Below are 18,444 nucleotides of genomic sequence, written 5' to 3'. Positions count from 1 at the left end.
TGCTGATCCAACATTCCTTTCTACTACCTCATTTTCCTGCTTGTCTGTCCCTCATCTTTATTTTCCTTTTCTTCTGTTTTATTTCCTTACTCCTTTTCATAATCGATTGAGACCAATAAACAAAGAACTGCTCTGAGATCCCTGAGTTTGCTAATCGCCAATGCTTTCCTCAAGTTAAAAACATTTGAGAAAAAAATTATCTGGGAACAATGATCAACATTAAATTAGCGCAATTTAGTGGAAACGAAATGGATTCTGATGTGAGTCAGGACTTAGTATTCTGACTTGTTTCTGCACTCTTTTGTTGAAAATACTTAATTTCTCAGAAGCTCAATTTTTCATCATTAATAAAGAATAATCTTTTTTCCTATCTCTGATCTGTTTTAGATCTTCCAAAAACTTAACAAAACCATCTGATATATCTTGTCAATTTTTTTTCCTGGTTCTATGCATGTGAGGTTTCTCACTTCCAACTCTGCTCCATGCTACCATGCACGGAGCTGAATATTTGTGGAATGTATTACTCATTTTCAAAATCTTCTAGCATCTATCTTTTCTGTTTGGGTTTTTTGTTTTGTTTTGTTTTGTTTTGTTTACTTTGGTGACTATATAACAACTGTCAATTCGTTCTTCTTTCCACCGCCTCCTTTTCGCACTGAGGTTTTGGTGGAAAACATAGGACTAGGTACTGTACAACGTGTCATTGCTTAGTATATTCATGAAGTTCATTGCTTCAGCTATTTGTCTGGAATTCATGTATGTTTCTCTGTATAAAATAGCTTGTGATACATTTCAATTCTTGTTATTATGGATGTTGGTTAGACTGAAAGTAGTAGACTGATGAGACTATGTTCCTTCAACTTGATAAGAGTCTCAATATCTTTATTTCTGTGGGGGATAGGTGTATTTATTGCTACTTTTTAATGATCATAGTGATTGATTGGCTCCTGCCAGGGCTACTATACATATGAAAAAGTTGCCAGGATAGGTCATATGTTTGGTAATTTGGGGAGCTCCTAAATTTGGAGGATACATTGTTTTTTAGAAGGTAGAAGAAAACTGACGGAGGAAATGGACCAGTGACATAGCAGCTGAGACTTGGCCAATTCTTTATTTTAAAATGCTAGAGCTGCAAAAAGATGAGATTGAAGCCTTCTCCTTCTCTCAAACTACATTCCATAAATCAACAGAGGAGAGGACTTAAGCCATAAGCAGTTATGTAAATCTGGTTGTGGGATAACTTTACCACATTTTGCAGAGGCATTCAGTAATAAACATCAATAAAACCAGGACCAAATTTTGTTATTTATATTGCCACATAGACACTACAGAATGGACTTTACCATTTTCAATATTTTCATGATATAAAGTTACTTTTTTATTTTTATTTTTTAATATTTTATTTATTTATTCATGAGAGACACAGAGAGAGAGGCAGAGACACAGGCAGAGGGAGAAGCAGGCCTCCTGCAGGGACCCCAATGTGGGACTCGATCCCTGGACTCCAGGATCATGCCCTGGGCCAAAGGCAGGCACTAAACCACTGAGCCACCCAGGCGTCCCTAAAGTTACTTTTTTATTTTGGTAATTCTAATTATACAAAGAATGTAAAATGTGCTAATATGTATATAATAGATTTTAATCAGAAACCACTGGCAGTTGTAATAACAATTAACAAAGGGCAATATCTAAATTCTAAAACTGTCTTGGTTAAATTAATATAAATTTTAAAAGACTAATTTAGGAATAAGATGTCTATTATTAAATTAAATTGGCCTCTTATCCTTGAACTGTATAATGAGATTTTGATAGATGATCTTAAAGATTACTACTCAGTTCTGAAATTCTAAAATGGATTTTTTTAAGTAATCTTTTTAAATTTATTTTTTTCTTTAATGTTCGTTTTCTTTGAATTTAGATATACATGCGTCTGTGTGTATGTACATATTGACCTGTGATTTAAATAGATATATAAGGCATATTACCAGTATTTTTTGAAGGCCTCTACTGATTTACCATCTATTCACGTGGCTTTATTTTATTTTAAAGATTTTATATATCGATGTGCCTGGGTGGCTCTTGATTTCAGCTAAGTATACAACTTGATTTCTGCTCAGGTCATGATCGCAGGGTCCTGGGATCCAACCCTCATGTGGGGCTCCTGGCTCAGCGGGGAGTCTGCTTCTCTCCTCCTCTCTCCCCCTTCACCACCTCTAAAATAAATAAATAAAATCTGTTTTGGAAAAAAAAAATTTTATTATTTATTTTGAAAGAGAGAGAGAGAGAGACTTGGCCAAGCTCTGAGTGAAAGAAGGAAAGATGATTCTGGTTTAACATTCAGCATTGTCTCTGCCACCATGACAGAGATTCATTAGTACATGCCAATGACCAAAATGTTGGAAACTAGTTAAAATTTATTTTGTGCCAAGGCATTTAAATGCATCATCCAAATGCTCTTCTGAGTAGACAGATCTCTCTCTCTCTTCTGAGATTATCTTTGTTTCAGTTGAGGCAATTGTTATGATCACACTGTGGATGGTAGAACCGACATCAGAATCCAGATCCACTTGATCCAGATCTGGCACGTGCTCTGTTTAGGTACCCATTTATCATCTCTTCTAGCAGAGATAATGAGGTAGAATGGTTACTTCACATTTAGATTAAACTAAAACTTTCCTGATGGTAAATGAATGAATGGTTTAGTTAAAAATACTATAAAATCTCTTGAAGTCTTTAAAATAAATTCTCATGTCTTTTTGATAGTTTAAACATGATTCAGAATGAAGGCTGGAAAAGAGATACTCAGAGACCCTGTAAATATTCATCCAGGCTTGTGATATAACATCTTTTTTTAAGATTTATTTTTTTTAATTATTCCAGAAAGAGAGAGAGAGCAGAGGGAAGGGAGGAAGAGAGAGAGACAGAATTTTTAGGCAGACTCCATGCTGAGTGCAGAGCCTGACAGGGGCTCGATCTCAGGACCCTGTCACAACCTGAGCTGAAACCAAGAGTCAGGCACACAAGTGACTGATAGAACCTCTTTCTAATGTGTATGTTTGGTGGGAACTGGAGAAGGAAGAAACTAAATAATAGATAAGTAATAACCTGGACTTAAGCCAGCTGTAGACAAACTTAAAAAAAAAATCCCTCACTGATCATCAGCTACATAATTTTCATTGGCCCCATCTATAACAATTAGTACTTCAAACACTCAGGTTTGTCAGATCACCGAAGGAAAGAATGTTCAATAAGTAATCTTTAAAAAAACAAAAAACAGGGACGGGACGCCTGGGTGGCTTCAGCGGTTGAATGTCTCCTTCAACCCAAGGCGTGATTCTAGAGACCTGGGATAGAGTCCCACCATCGGGCTCCCTGCATGGAGCCTGCTTCTCCCTCTGCCTGTGTCTCTGCCTCTCTCTCTCTCTCTCCGTGTCTCTCATGAATAAATAAATAAAATATTTTTAAAATAAAAAAATAAGAAAATAAACAAACAAACAAACAAAAACCACAAAACCAAAACCAAAAATTAAAGGACAGATTTGGTGAAACTTTTTCATTGTTAAAAATCATAAATTTAGATGTGCAACATATATTGGGTAAACTGTAAATTTAAATTTTATATTCCTATAAATGTAGGGAAATAGTTATTGGAAAGAAAGAAAATATATTCAAAATCAAAACAAGCTAATGCAATAGGGGAACCGTACAGTTTGTATTAAGTTGTCAAAAATTGTACCTGCAATTTCCCAATATTAATCATTGAGTCCATTGGTCCCTTGACATTAGTATTAGTATATAATGGAAAAACTGAAATTACAAAAATCATTCATTTCTATATTCCTTTTTGTTAAGTAGAAGATAAATCACTGCTTAAGAGAGAATTTTCATCCAAATTAAAATATTTTGACATGAAGTAAGTTATATATCATTTTATTCTTTCATTTGCAGGTTTGTCTGTGAAGTTAGACCAGATGAGTTCATTCATTTAGTCCACTTTATCATTTAAGGAAGAGAATGTATACTTACATCTCTCGTATTTTTAAGCTAAACAATATTATCTAAGTTTCCTGATGGTATCTAACATGTAAAAACTTAGTATTTGTTGTAAAAAAGGACTTCAAGTACTCCACAGGAAGTCAGAAGTTATTTTATCAGGCAGAAACAAGATAATTTGGATATTGGAAGAAAATCAGAATCTGCTCCCAGATTAGTTCTTCTGTATGATAGAAACATAGGCAGTTCAATTGGATTACATGTGCCCTTGGATTAATTCCATGATATTATTGTAAACGAGAATAAGCAACTTCTTTTGAATTTGAAGACTCCATTATTAAATATGTCTAAAAGACACTCAGTGAACAGATAACTATAAAAATCTGAGACCTATAGATATAAGAAGTCTTTTCTCACATCTTTGACAATTCCTTCTTTTTAAGAACAACAGAAATTCTCTTTTGGATTCTTAAAAATTTTCCTTATTAGGATTACAGTTATGCATTGCTAAAATTCAATTATACAAAGCCCAGATTGGAGCAGATGGACTTGAAATAGTTTGGCAAAGAATCAAAGGGATTTTCTTTGGTTCATGATATTGTGATGTAAAAATAGCAAAAAGTGTATTACTTAACGTCATTGAAATTAGGCTATATAATAAAATAAGAACTCAAAAGCTTTAAATAGACGTTATAAAGTATGGAGCAAAAAAAGACTATGCACACATGCAAAACCTAGCCTGTCATGGTTAGAGGACACAGAGCTGCGCTTGTTGTTTGTGAGGTTGGCAACTTTGCTTATTCTATAAAAACACTTTTCCAATCTAGGTGAGAGGTTATCAGCTTTGCTACCAAAGAGCTAATTTTTAACTTTGGCAGAGGTTGAGGGTTCATAGATTACTAAAATGGAGGCAGGGGAGCAGGATGGGCAACTTTAGACTGGGGAGTACTGATATTATGAAGATACAATATTTTCAATGAACTCTGAGATGTTTCTCTGTGTTTTTAAAAATTCCAAATTTTAAGATGTACACACTTAGAGAAATTATACCTCGATATTACACATTACATTAATATTTTATTGATTTAAAAGCTATACTAAGTTTGAATGTATCACTCAACTTTTCAGTCAAGATAGAAAATGATTTTCCAAACTGATTTTAATTCTAAAGAAAGAAAAATATTCTTCTTGATCACAAGAGATGGTATTTGGGAGGAAATACTCTATTTTTATGAAAGATTGCTACACATTAGTTACCTTAAATTCCAGATTTTTAAAAATAGAATATTTTAATAATTACACATGCACCCAAAGTACTAATCATCAATAGATACATAGGTAGGCAGATTTACTATATATAAGAGTATTGATGAATCCTTGAAGGTGAATTGATTGAAATTAGATAGAACATACTTCAGAAAAATAAGTAATTTACTTTAGCTTCCTCAAATCACTTTAGAAACAAGGTGGAGGTAATAAAAAATGATATAAGAGGGAATGACTCCATCTCTGATCTGGGTTTTTAATACTCCGCTTATTTTGTCTAGAATCCTTTTGTAGATAATAACCCATACATTTCATCTAAATGTGGTATTTCTGTATAGCATGCTAAGACAATCATATAAAAAAATTGAAACTGAACAGATAACAAATGGTGATCTCTTGGCTTTAAGAAATTCTTCACTTTTGAAAACAAAAACTGATTACATATTTCCATATTTTTAGTGCATCAAGGACTGTCTTAAAGTTATCAATCAAAGCAATTTATTAAAGTGTTTCTATAATGTGGAAGGTATCACAAGTAATCCTGGGAAACACAGCCTAACACTCAGCCTAGGTTTTGTGGTCAGTTCTGGATTCAAAGGAGTACTGTGCCTTTTATTAACTTGGGTGAGACATCTAATCTTCGATATTCTCATCTGCACAATAGGAATAATATCACACACATAAAATAGGTTTTATAGGAATTAAACACTATGGTGAATTCTTAAGAAACTAGAAGAATCCCTGACACAGAGTAAGTGCTCACCACATGGTGGCAGATATTAAAATTATCATCCTGGATCAAACCTTTGATTTGCCTGTATATACTATCTTACAATTATAACAAGAGTATATTGGAAGGAGTGAAAAAAATGGATTGGCATTTTTCCATTTATACCACATTTTTGAAGAATCTGGCATGAAAAAGAAATATTTAATATTTTATATCCTATATTGTGCAGATTGCCTTCAGATGAGTATTTTACAGTTCTCCATGAATGGCAACTTAGAAGAACAATCACAAAGAAGGCCATTTGATCACCTTACCCAAATTAGGGTTAATTATAGTCTCTTACACACGGTTTTCTTTAGATGTATTAAAATATATGTTTATCTGGTAGGCACATTTTGAGTACATAATAATACCATTCCAAGTTTTACATAAAAGGAGCCTAGATTTCCATGCACATTTCTCGATTCAGCTGCTTTAGAGAAGAAAAAAAAAAACAATTCGTATTTGGAAAGATATTGAAACCAAAGGCCACTTAATTTTCTGAATCTTAAACTCTGATTCAGTGGTGGTGGGACTTCGCCATTTTAAGCCATTTCTAGCTTTTTGTCTTACTGAAAACCTTAAAAAAATGTTTTGAAGCTGAAGCACTGCTAAAATTGAATTTCTAACTTTTTTTTTGAAAAAAATTTTTTTTAAGATTTTATTTATTTATTCATGAAAGATACAGAGGGAGAGGCAGAGACACAGGCAGAAAGAGAGGCAGAGAGAGAGAAGCAGGCTCCATGCAGGGAGCCTGACGTAGGTCTCGATCCCAGGTTTCCAGGATCACACCCTGGGCCGAAGGCAGGCGCCAAACCGCTGAGCCACCCAGGCGTCCCTTGAAATTGTTTTGAAAAATTATTTCTGAATTTCCAACTTCTAGTAGAATGTTCAGGTTTTAAAGATTTTGCTTTAAGAAAATAATAGAGTAAGAAATCAATTTTTTACATAGACAGCGCTCACTAGAAGTGTGCTAAATTTAATTGAAATATACACATTTCTCTAATAGAGATCTTGTCAAATCTCCCAGAAGATGTCTTTGTTCCCCCTTGGACTTAACGTTGTTCATATTACATTTCTGTCTGCTGACTCTCACTGTTGCTGACAGTGTGAGAGTTTTGCTCATAATCTTAAACCACCACTTGGTATGAGATTTTTAAAAGAATATATTAGTTTTCCTAAGTCATGTTTAATGTCAAATGAGATACTGACAAGACATTCACTTAAAATATCACTTATGAACTTATCTTGGAGAAAAGCAGAAAACATGTACTTCAAATTTCCTTTGTTGTAGACAGTATTACAGAATGTAGGTGTTGTACAACAAAAGGTGGCACCAGACTGAAATCACTGGCCTTCTTCGCTGCTTTCAAACGATAAAGTATTATGAATGCAAAATGATGAGGCTTGGCCCAAAAATGCCAAGTAAATATAATCAAAGCCATTTCCTTTGAATAATCCTTTTCTCCCCATGAGGTCATTTGTCATATTTTACAGAAGGACAACTTTCTGCAACCTATGAGGCCACACTTTTCTGCCTTAGAGGATGATAGTAAATCGTAGGTCATTCTCCAACCTATCCCCCCTTCTTCCCACACACATTCTTTCTGCCTTTGAGTGATTTTAGAGATCACTTAAGGAAAAGCATCTATTGAAGGTGAGTCTATCAACTATAACATGGAATCCATCTTTTGTCCTATAAGTTAACAGCCATGAGAAAACTCCTCCAGGTGAAATATCCTAGTACGTTCCTTTCTGAGATCTACGTTAAAGTTTAAGTATTTAAAATCTGCATCATTTTAATTTCTGAATTATTTTATTAGGGAGACTCTATTGTCAGAGTATTTGTAATTTGATCGAGATAGAGACTGTGCGTGGGAGGGTGTACATTATTTAGAGGAATGAGGTAGACTTTATAATCCGTTACTTTCATTTCAATCTTGGTCCAAACGTCTAAAATACACGTTTAAAGAATTATCAGTTATTTTTCGGTATTACAGAAAGAGAAGAGAGATGTCATTCCAATGAATTTTGGGGTTTTCCCAGAGCACAGGATTACTTGAGATTTGGCTCTTTGGGGAAAAACAAAACAAAACCAAAAAACGTGAACATGTTTAGCCTTTCTTTCATAGGGTGGTAAAACGAGAACGCAGAATCATTACTGTGAGGATACCTTTAGCACATTAATGCACTTTTTAAACTTTACAACTACATGGTGTATATCAAAAGTTGCTGAAATTACTCTTAATGCCTCACAAGGAAAGTGGTTTGTTTCATTCTTTTGCAAAATTATCTCATCACCATAATTTTCAAGTGTGCTGAGATGCCCTAGGAACTCTAATTGCTTAAGCGTCCCTGACCTTTTTCTTTTCTTTTTCTTTTTTCTTGAAACACACAACATCACGTCCACAATGGGCAAGGGAGAGCCAAATTAAGTGACACCAAAACGCATCCACCAAACAAAAGGCTCCTCCGCAGCCGCCTCCACCGGAGGGCCTCCTTCCTGATACTTTCCAGTAGGGGGAGCTAAAGTCTCACAATCGAGCCGTCAGCAGGGCTCGGGGACCTGCGTGAGTCCCCAGATCCCGCCTCCTGATCCCCGGCACAAGCCGCGGACGGCCCCCGGCGAGCCCGTGGTCACACGTGGGCCCGGCCGCCCCGGGGCACCGCCGTCTCCGGCATCCCTTTGATCTCACGTGGCTTCCCATAATCATGCCCCGTCCCGACGGCGTTCACTTGGTGGTTTTTGCCTTAGTTTCCAGGGTTTGTCATCTTCGGGCTGGAATTCGGCTCTTTTGGAGCTTCTTTTAGCTCAGTGGCTTTTCAGCTTTCCTCCATCCTGTGTTTTCCGAATTTCCTTTCAGACGTGCTGGTGTGTGTGTGTGTGGGGGGGGTGGTAAGAGCTTCGGGCACACTCCTCGGCCCCGTCCCTGACCCCGCGCCCGACCCGGGCATCTCGCGCCCAACTCCTCGCGTCCCACGATGCGGCGTCAAGCTCCTCTTCGAGGGGTCAGAAGGCAACGGAGTAGCCTAAGCGGGGACGGGGACGGGGACGGGGACGGGGACGGGGACGGGGACGCCCCACCCCCCGCCCCGGGTTCCTCAGGGGCCGTACATCTTGCCAAACGGAGCGGGCAGAGGCCAGAGGTCTCGCACCCACCCCCACCCATCGCCACCCGTCTTAACGCGGCGGGCAGCACCCACACGGCCCTTCCGCCCCGGAGGGTGGGCATGTGTTGCCTCCTTCCGTCGCCCCCTCCCGCCCAGCTTCTCATTCGGCTCAAAGGTGACGGGTGCGTGTTTGTGCGACTCCAGGGGGAACGAGGCTGCGCCCGGGGCTCCGGCCGCTGTTTCTCCGGAAGGCGCGCGTGCATCCCGGCGGCCGGGGGGCGGGGCGGGCGAGCGGGAGGGCCCTGAGCTCACTGGCCGGGGACGTTACCTGCCCGGGGACGGGGCGCCGCGAGCAGCGGAGACCAGAGCCCTCCACGCCCTCCACGTGGGCTCCGTTCCGTCCGCCCAGGAGCCCCGGCTCCCCGCTCCCCGCTCCCCGCCCCCCCGGCCGGCTGGCGCCCCTGCACGTGCGGGGGGCGGGCTCCGGAGGTGGGGAGCTCGGCGCACCCGTCCTCACCCCGCCCCTCCGCGGGCCGCTCGGAGCAGCTCGCCGCTCGCAGCTCGCGTTCCTCCCCGCCCCGCCCGCCTCCTCGCCTTCCCTCCTCCGAGTCCGGCCACGCTCGGCAGCCGCAGGAGGCGGCGGGCGCTCGGCGGCGGCGGCGCGGGGCTGGGGCGCGGGGACGGCGGCTGCGACCCCCGCGGGCGGCCGGACTGCGCCGCGCGCTCGCTCCCGGCGCGCTCCCCGGCCCGGGGCTCCCTCGCCGGCCCCGCGGGCGTCCGCAGCGGCGGGGGGCGCGGCGCTCGGAGGCGGGAGGCGGGAGGCGGGAGGCGGGAGGCGGGCCGCGGGGGGTGGGGGCGCCGCCTCGGCCCTGCCCCGCGCTCCCTCCCTCCCTCCCTCCTCCCCCCGCGCTCCCTCCCTCCCTCCCTCCCTCCCTCGCTCGCAGCCCCGCCGAGTCGGAGTTCGGAGTCTCCGCCCGAGCCGTCCTGATTCCTCTTTGCCTCTTTCGGAGCCGCGAGTGGCGGAGGGAGGCCACGGGGCTGCAGCGGAGAGGCCCGCCAGGTCGGCCGCCTGCAAAGTGTGGCTCCGACACCTCCTTATTATGGAAGTTAAGTGAAAAAAAAACCAACCAAACTAACTAAAACCAACAAAACCAACCAACCAAAAAAAAAAAAAAACAAAAAAACAAAAACAAAAACAAACAAACAAACAAAAAAAACAAAAAACAAACAAAAAACCAACTCTGGACGTGGAGCTGCACCGAGGAGAGACCGGGCAAGGAGGAGCCGTGGGCAGCCCCATGCCTTCTCGGCCGCGCGCTGGCAACTTTGCGGAACACTTTCTAGGAATTAGGTCTTTGGCCTCCCCCTTCGCCTTCCTGACTCCTGAAGAAAGAACTTGGCTTTGGATGGCAATGGAGCCCGAGGAGAGGGGGTTAGACGCACTCGAATAATCCCTCCGGCTGGGCTGAATTGGTGGGAATTTGGGAAGCCAGAGGGTGGAAATACAGCAGCCTTTGGAGTGCCCTCTGGTAATTTGGATGGATCCAAACGTGCCCCACTCAAGACCTCTCCACTAACCCCTTCTGACCGTGCGGCGACTTGCTCTTCTGGACTTTAATTAGCATCTAGGAAAGTCTAAACTTTGGACCTACCTCTTTTTTTGATACTTATTTTTGTACTTTTGCTCTGGGATTGGTTTCTTAAACACTCTGGATCCTTTTTAATATGTCAAAATGAGTCGGCTGATGTTTACACAACTACTGCTCTGTGGATTGTTATATGTTCCGGTTGATGGTAAGTTAAAGATACTTTTATTCTTCCCCCTCCGCCCCCCCCCCCTAAAAAAAACCCCCATTTCTTTCTGAGTGTGTTGTGGGCTATACATAAAATGACATTATGTCTGTTAGCCCCTTTTGAGCAGAAACAGGGGCTTTTGGGGGACCGAGATTTTAAGTCTTTGTTTCTAAACTGCTGCCGGTGGAATGTGTTTGTAGTCACCTATTGTTGTGATTGTTGTGATTTTCTTAATTAATTGAGGAGTTGGGTAATAAATAATGGGCTCCCCGTCTTGTTAGAAAAAGGGATATTAAAGCAGATCTCTTGAATACTCTTGTGCCTACTCCCTTTTGCTGTGTGTTCTTGTATCTGAACTTTGGCTTAGAAATTCAATTGAAGGAAAATAGTAATAGACACTTCAGGGAAGGTTCAGTGGCTTAGGAATTGGAGACAGGGTATCTCAGGGATCAATGGGTATCACTTGTGTGCGGCTGAGTGCTCTTCTAGTGTGAAATCAGAATCAAGAATTTAGATCAGAGGGAGAAAACTGTCAAAAGTGAGACTGGGCGAGGCTCCAGGAAGGGGGAAGCATAAGCTCTGGGCTGGCCGGGGGCACAGAGAACGCCGAGCCCAGTCCCCAGTGGCAGACACAATGGGGATCTGAAACAGGTGCCGTAGGTGTCTCCCTCTAGGTTGAGTCAGTCTGTCAGGCAGACAGCATTCTGCCTGTGATTCTCCTGTCTTTTGTTCAGATGTGGTTTCCTGGGATATTTTCACAGGATGTCAGTTTCTTGTGAGAGGATGGCAAAATCTTTTATGTAGCTCTTTTGAATGATGAGTGGAAAGTAGTCATTAACGTGCTTTTTTGTTCATAAGAGAAAAGTCGAAAGAACGCTTGGTATTAACCTTCCGGGAGCCTTAATTTTCTGATCAATGGAAAGAATTTGTATAAGGAGAAGCCCGGAGCATGTTTGTTTGTTTGTTTGTCTTCCTGAAAATGTGGATTGTAGTGCTTCAGATTCGTAACTATTGTACTTGTAAAGAATCTGTGTATTGGTCCAAATATTTGAGCCACCACGGGAGCTTGTTGCTACATAAACTTTCCTCCAGCATTTGCATCGTGGACGAATTCATTATTTGGGACACTGCCTATTTTTGCCCGCCTGTAGGAGCTAACTTTGTTCCTGGCAGCTGCTGCTGCACAGAACCCAATGCATCGGACTCAAAACAGGAAGGCTTTCTATAAACATGAGGCAGTCCAGATGAGTTTACCTACTGTCAAGTGGCTGTTTTCAATCTTGGACTACATGAGTACCTTTGCCCCCAGCGGTAGTAGGCAAGGCATTCGCGCGGCCACGCTGCTTTTCCTTCTTCCCTTCTAAGTAGTAGATGTTTAGGAATTAAGCATCGTGAATCACACCGTGACAGTGTCTATAGTCATCCCTAATCATTCACCACGCATTTTCTTCTTCAATACATTTACCTTTACAGCACATATACATTGCCCTAACCAAGAGGCTTACATATTTCTCCCAAGTGTGTTTGATTGTCATGACAAGAAGACTTTGATATGACTTTTTGGATAATATGTCCTCATAAAGCATGGATTTATCTATTTCAATACCAGGAATGCATGTATAAACTATATATTAGGTGACAGAATTACAGAATTATCAGCAAGTTGTTTCCTTCCTTCCTTCCTTCCTTCCTTCCTTCCTTCCTTCCTTCCTTCCTTCCTTCCTTCCTCTTTCTTTTTTGAGTTAGTGTGTAGCTAAGAGGAATACAATTAAATTGCTCAGTGGAAGTGACAGAGGGAATCAGAAGAGCTTGGTGTTACAGAATGTAATTAATGTACCAGAGTGTTTGGAGATATACGAAACAAATGCAATTAACCAGCTTGCTGGAACAGCGTAGCAAGACATCATCTCTCTCCTTCCTTCCTTCCCTCTCTCCTCCTAGCCTGCCTCCCTCTCTTCGTACCTCTCTCCCTTCTTTTCTTCCTTCTCCCCCTACCTCACCTCTTGTGCTCCAGAGACACACCTAGGACCTTTGTTCTGATTTAGTATTATAGGATAAAGGGGAAGTTTATGTCTGGACTGTAATTGTGCAGTAAAATTCATGGTAACGTAGTGAAAAATACCCAAGGTTGAAAAGTTGAAAAGGTAATGGTGAATTTGTGTGTGTGTGTGTGTGCGTGTGTGTGTGTGTGAGAAACTAGTTTTTGTATTCAGCGTCTGCTACTTTTAAAGAAAATTAAGCTGTGGACACTTGCTGAATGAGTACATAAAGCATATATCTGACATTGGATTGCCTTTGGTTTACTCCAGAATGATGACAGCCTCTCCATGGGGATTGTTGAAAATTTGGGATGTAGACAACACTGCCCTCTAGGCTATTCCAACACACTGGGACTGAGCGTTCACATCTATAATGAGGGGGCTGGTTTGTAGGATCTCTAAGGCTATTTCTCTTCCAGGATTCTGTGATTTCTGTTTACTTATTATCCTTCTTAGAAGTGTGTGCTTATTCTCCCCATGAATTTCAAATTTAGAGAAGCTTGTACCATTTCAAAGATATACTGACTATCCTTGTGCTAGACACAGAAATTAATTTTATTCAGTGACAAATGATACATAGATTTGCATTGAAATTTGCTTGGTGGGTTATTTATATGTGCATTTTTATAGTATATGAAAAATGGTGGAGTTTTGCCTTCTCATAGAAGATATCTGCTAATACTGTTTATGATTTTTTTTTTGGTACCTTGTGTCTGTAGGAATCCATAGAGAATAAACATTAAGTTAGTTGAGAACTAGGGACAAACTTTTCTATTTTGGATGTAAATAAAGATTTTCTCATTTGATACAGATTAATGAACCACATACATATTTATCATTACTGTTCCATAGGAGAATATGTATTAAGTTTAGCTTTTGTTCTCCAGATTTTCTTTATTTTTAAACAAGACTATGGTTTTATAGTCATTTATAGGGAACTAAACATCAGTTACCACAACGCTTTTTAATTGCATCTATTTCCTGTGCGTTGTGTCAATTCATTAATTATACAACAATTGTGAAGAGATGGTTTTAAAATGACAATAATGCTCTTATCTTCAATTTGTAAGTATTCTCTTTTTTTTAAAAAAGATTTTATTTATTTGTTCATGAGAGACACACAGAGAGAGAGAGAGGCAGAGACACAGGCAGAAGGAGAAGCAGGCTCCATGCAAGGAGCCCGATGTGGGACTCGATCCCGGGACTCCAGGATCACGCCCTGGGCCGAAGGCAGGCACTAAACTTCTGAGCCACCCAGGGATCCCTATTTTTAATTCTTCTTAAATGAAAATGGCACACATGATATTTGGGGAGATAAAGATAATGTGTGTACATAGTGTAGACATATAATCTCATACAGGTTTATACATTTTACTAAAGTGACTTTTAGTAATGGGCTCATTATCAGAGCCATATATAGTCTATTTCAGAACTTAAACTGCATAAAAGTACCCTGAAATTTGTTCTTGCAACTATGTAGTGATATCACTTTGTATTGGCTTTGTTTGAATAACCTTTGACTCTAGGCAACATGTGGACTGTAAACCAAAATATTTCTTAGAGCATAAAAAGAAAGAGTATCTTAAAGTGGAAAAAAATGTTATGATTATACAAAATAATAATAATAATAATAATAATAATAATAATAATAATAATTCTGGTCATCTCATTCCTGAGCAGTTTGTATAAAATAGCATCTTTGATAATAAAAATATTGATATGTAAGCAGATTGCATATACTGGGATACATATATAGTAATGAAGGGAACTTAGATATGTGAGATGGTGTGTCTAGTGATATCTGCTGCAGTAGTTCCTGCAATCTGTAAAGATGCATATACTTCTTATGTGCAATTTTTTTGAGTTTTAGAAAAAAAAAAGATTTTCCTTTTACTTATTTCTCCTCCTACTCTTTTTTCCTTCTCCTACTCCTCCTCTTCCTTTCCTCCTCCTCTTCCTCTTCTTCCTCTTCCTCTCTTTCATTTCTTTCTTCTTTTCCTCCTCCTTTTTTTGGACCTGGTGGAAAGAATTAGAGAAACAAACATTTGAAGAGTGAAGAAAATATGTTTCTTGAATAACAATTTAGAAAATCTGCCTTTAAAGGAGATATGTTAAAAAAAATAAAAAATAAATAAAGGAGATATGTTAATAATGTTACCTTTGGTTATATCCAATTTGGGTCTTGGCTGTCATTTTTCTTTTATAATACTATATAGGTTTATGCAAACTTATTTTGCATAGATCCTATCTTTTTTTCCAGCTAGGCAAACAGAAGTTTACTGACCTGGGTTCAAACAGACAATGAACATTTACAGAGTGCTATTTTATAGATAAAGAAAAATATTGTTAGCTTTTTATAGTGTCTCCAGGTATAGACTTGTCAACCTAAGTAAATACATTGGTATTTATATTGATTTTCTTTTTTTAATTATTGAATAAAGCATGGATGAATAATTACATAAAATATTTTAAGAGGGAATTCCCATCAACTCTTGCAATGTATTAAGTATATGTTATACCATCCCAGAGACTTAATATAGCATCTAAAGTATAGTATACTTACCCAAAATACCTATTTCTAACTCAAAACTCTTTTGGGATAACCTACCTCAATTCTTAGCGTTTTCTCTTCCGTTTGCATCTCATCCTTAAGAATTCTTATCTAGTCACAAGGGTTTTAAGTCTGTCTCAGTGCTGATACTTCTTATATTGCTGTAATCATTTTGTAGGAGAATATAGGTACCGTGAGGATATACCTCGGCTCTTCTATATATTGTTGTATCTCCAGTGCCTTGGACAGTGTTTGACATATCCAGCTTACTACTTGACATTTGCTTGATATCTACTAAGAATATATCAAACTTGGATGGTAACTGAACATACTATGGTGATCATTTTGCAATGTATACAGATTTCAGATCATTTTATTGTATACCTAAAACTAAAATAATGTGTCAGTTATATCTCAATTTTTTAAAAAAGGAAAAAAATACTAAACTCAAGCTGAGGATAGAATCTTCTTCTTTTTCTAGTAATTTCCAGCTCAGTAAATGTCATCACTATTCAAAGAACTTTCCATGACCCAAAACTAGAAATCATTCTTGCCTTATTCTCATTGTCCATATCCAATTTGTTAGTAAATTCTTTGAAATATGTTCTGGTATCAACGATTTTATGTGTGCGTTTGTGATTTCCCCCCAATATTTTATTTTAAGCGTTTCCAAACATATAGCAAAGCTGAAAGAATTATACAGTAAACTCAGATATCTTTTCTTAGAATCTAGCATTATTTTACTATACTTGGTTACCACACATCTATCCATTTATCAGTTCTTCTAAGCATCCATTACATTGTTTTTTTAATAAAGGTTTTATTTTAATTCCAGTTAGTTAACACAATCTTATATTAGTTTCAGGTGTACAAAATAGTAATTCAACACTTGCATACATCACCCTGTGCTCATCACAAGTGCAATTCTTAACCCCCATCACCTACTTAATCCATCCCCCTCCCCATCCATTGTATTATTTTGATGCATTTGCAAATAATTAGATACTAAGTATTTCTTACTAATTTAATTTAATTTAATTTAATTTAGAAGGCTATTTGGCATGTAAGCATACTTGAAAAGATAGTTTGTAATAAATGTGTTTCAGTGGCTCTGTTAGCAAAATGCAGAAACATGAGAGAACCATGGAGAATTTTCTCCCAACAATGGATAGGTAGAAATGTTTATTTATTGTCTCATTCTTTTTTTTTTTAATTTTTATTTATTTATGATAGTCACAGAGAGAGAGAGAGAGGCAGAGACACAGGCAGAGGGAGAAGCAGGCTCCATGCACTGGGAGCCCGACGTGGGATTCGATCCCGGGTCTCCAGGATCGCGCCCTGGGCCAAAGGCAGGCGCCAAACCGCTGCGCCACCCAAGGATCCCTGTCTCATTCTTCCACTGAGCTCCTAGGGCAGAGACTTAGCTTTGTCTGTCATATTTAATAGTGTTGTTCCTCCAATGTCTAGAGCACTAGATGACACATAGTAGATATTCAAATATTTTTGCATAAATGAAAATGTGTTTATGGAGTGCTTTTGAGATGTTTATTTTCATGGCCTCCTCAACACATGAAACATTCACCATGTGAACAAGGTTTATTTATTTTGGGGTCTGTGTATGGGCACCTTTGTGTGTGTATCTAGTGAGAGACAGAGTTCTCAAACATGCATATTTTGATACAAATGACATCTTGATTTCTGGTGACTTAATATTCTGATTTTCACCTAGCAGAAGATATAGAATTGACCATTTGTTTTGATAGGCTTTTTTCCCATTAAACCAAGAATATTTTCTGTAGTGGTGGTTTTCATGGTCACTCACCCCCAAACTCCACACTAACACTGCTGTGTTTTTAGCACTTTGTTGAATGATATGTGTATAAATAGGGAACTCCTTTAAATGATTCCGATGTGCCTCAATAGGAGCGTACACATTCCCTTTCCACTAAGGAAAATTGACTTAAATGATGGTATCTGGCTTAAAATTGAGATTTCTCTGTACATTTAGGGCAGCTTTCCATGTATGCATTAGCAACAGAAAAGTGAATTTTAGAGATAGAATTAAGTGGATTACTTCTAATGTTATTATCCAAATATATGGCTCATTAACAACTGAAAAAGAAGAGGGAGATTAAAAGTAATATCCCTAGTAGTGGGCATTGGCCTACCCTATATGCTGTTGTAAACATTATATCCAGGGCCCTGTTTATCATCATTGACATTAAACTGAAGTATAGTCAGGAATTAGGCAGGCTGGACCCTCTTTAGAGACCTAGTTTTGATTTTAAGAAAAAAGTTCAAAGGAGTCTTAATTGGAAAATTTATTTTTCTAAAAAACTGAGCTAGGGGCCAACATAGACATCTATAAATTTTGTTAATTAAACGGTTTTTTTTTTCTCTCCCAACAAGTTTATTGAAATGTAATACATATACCATACATTTCATCTATATAAAGTATACTACTCAGTGGTTTTTAGCATATTCACAGAATTGTGCAACCATCATTGCAATATAATTTTAGGACTTTTTTTATTATCCAAAAAAAACCCCGGTGTCTTATCCTCATCTACTACCCCTCTGCCAGCCCTAGGAAGCCACTAGTCTGTTTTCTGTCTCTGTAGATCTATTTTGGACATTTTATGGAATAGGATTATATACTATATTGTCTTTTGTGACTGTTTTCTTTCCCCTAGTCTAATGTTTTCAGGGCTCATCCATGTTGTAGCCCATATCAATACTTCATTACTTTTTATTGCAGAGTAGTATTCCCCATCATTTATCTTTTTTTTAATTTATTTATTTATTCATGAGAGACACAGAGAGAGAGGCAGAGACACACAGGCAGAAGGAGAAGCAGGCTCCACGCAGGAAGCCTGATGTGGGACTCGATCCCGGAACTCCAGGATCACGCCCTGAGCCGA

The 18,444-nt window shown here is 39.3% G+C and overlaps 1 protein-coding gene across 18 annotated transcripts in view; it reads left to right on the top strand.

The window, feature by feature from the left end:
* The window catches only part of ROBO2 (roundabout guidance receptor 2), a 1,635,491-nt gene that overhangs the window by 1,043,018 nt on the left and 574,029 nt on the right, over nt 1–18,444 (top strand). The window contains exon 1 of one of the 18 annotated variants that reach the window (XM_072806534.1): nt 10,086–10,933. The exons of the other annotated variants lie outside the window; for them this stretch is intronic. Coding sequence (XP_072662635.1) covers nt 10,873–10,933 — 61 coding nt within the window. The 5' untranslated portion in view covers nt 10,086–10,872. Of the gene's footprint in view, nt 1–10,085; nt 10,934–18,444 lie in introns of those variants that run through there. 18 annotated transcript variants of the gene reach the window in all.

The sequence above is a fragment of the Canis lupus genome, chromosome 30 (genome assembly GCF_048164855.1).
Source record: "Canis lupus baileyi chromosome 30, mCanLup2.hap1, whole genome shotgun sequence".
NCBI classification, from domain to species: domain Eukaryota; kingdom Metazoa; phylum Chordata; class Mammalia; order Carnivora; family Canidae; genus Canis; species Canis lupus.
Note: the sequence above shows the minus strand (reverse complement) of the source record. Positions and strands in the feature narration are given on the sequence as shown.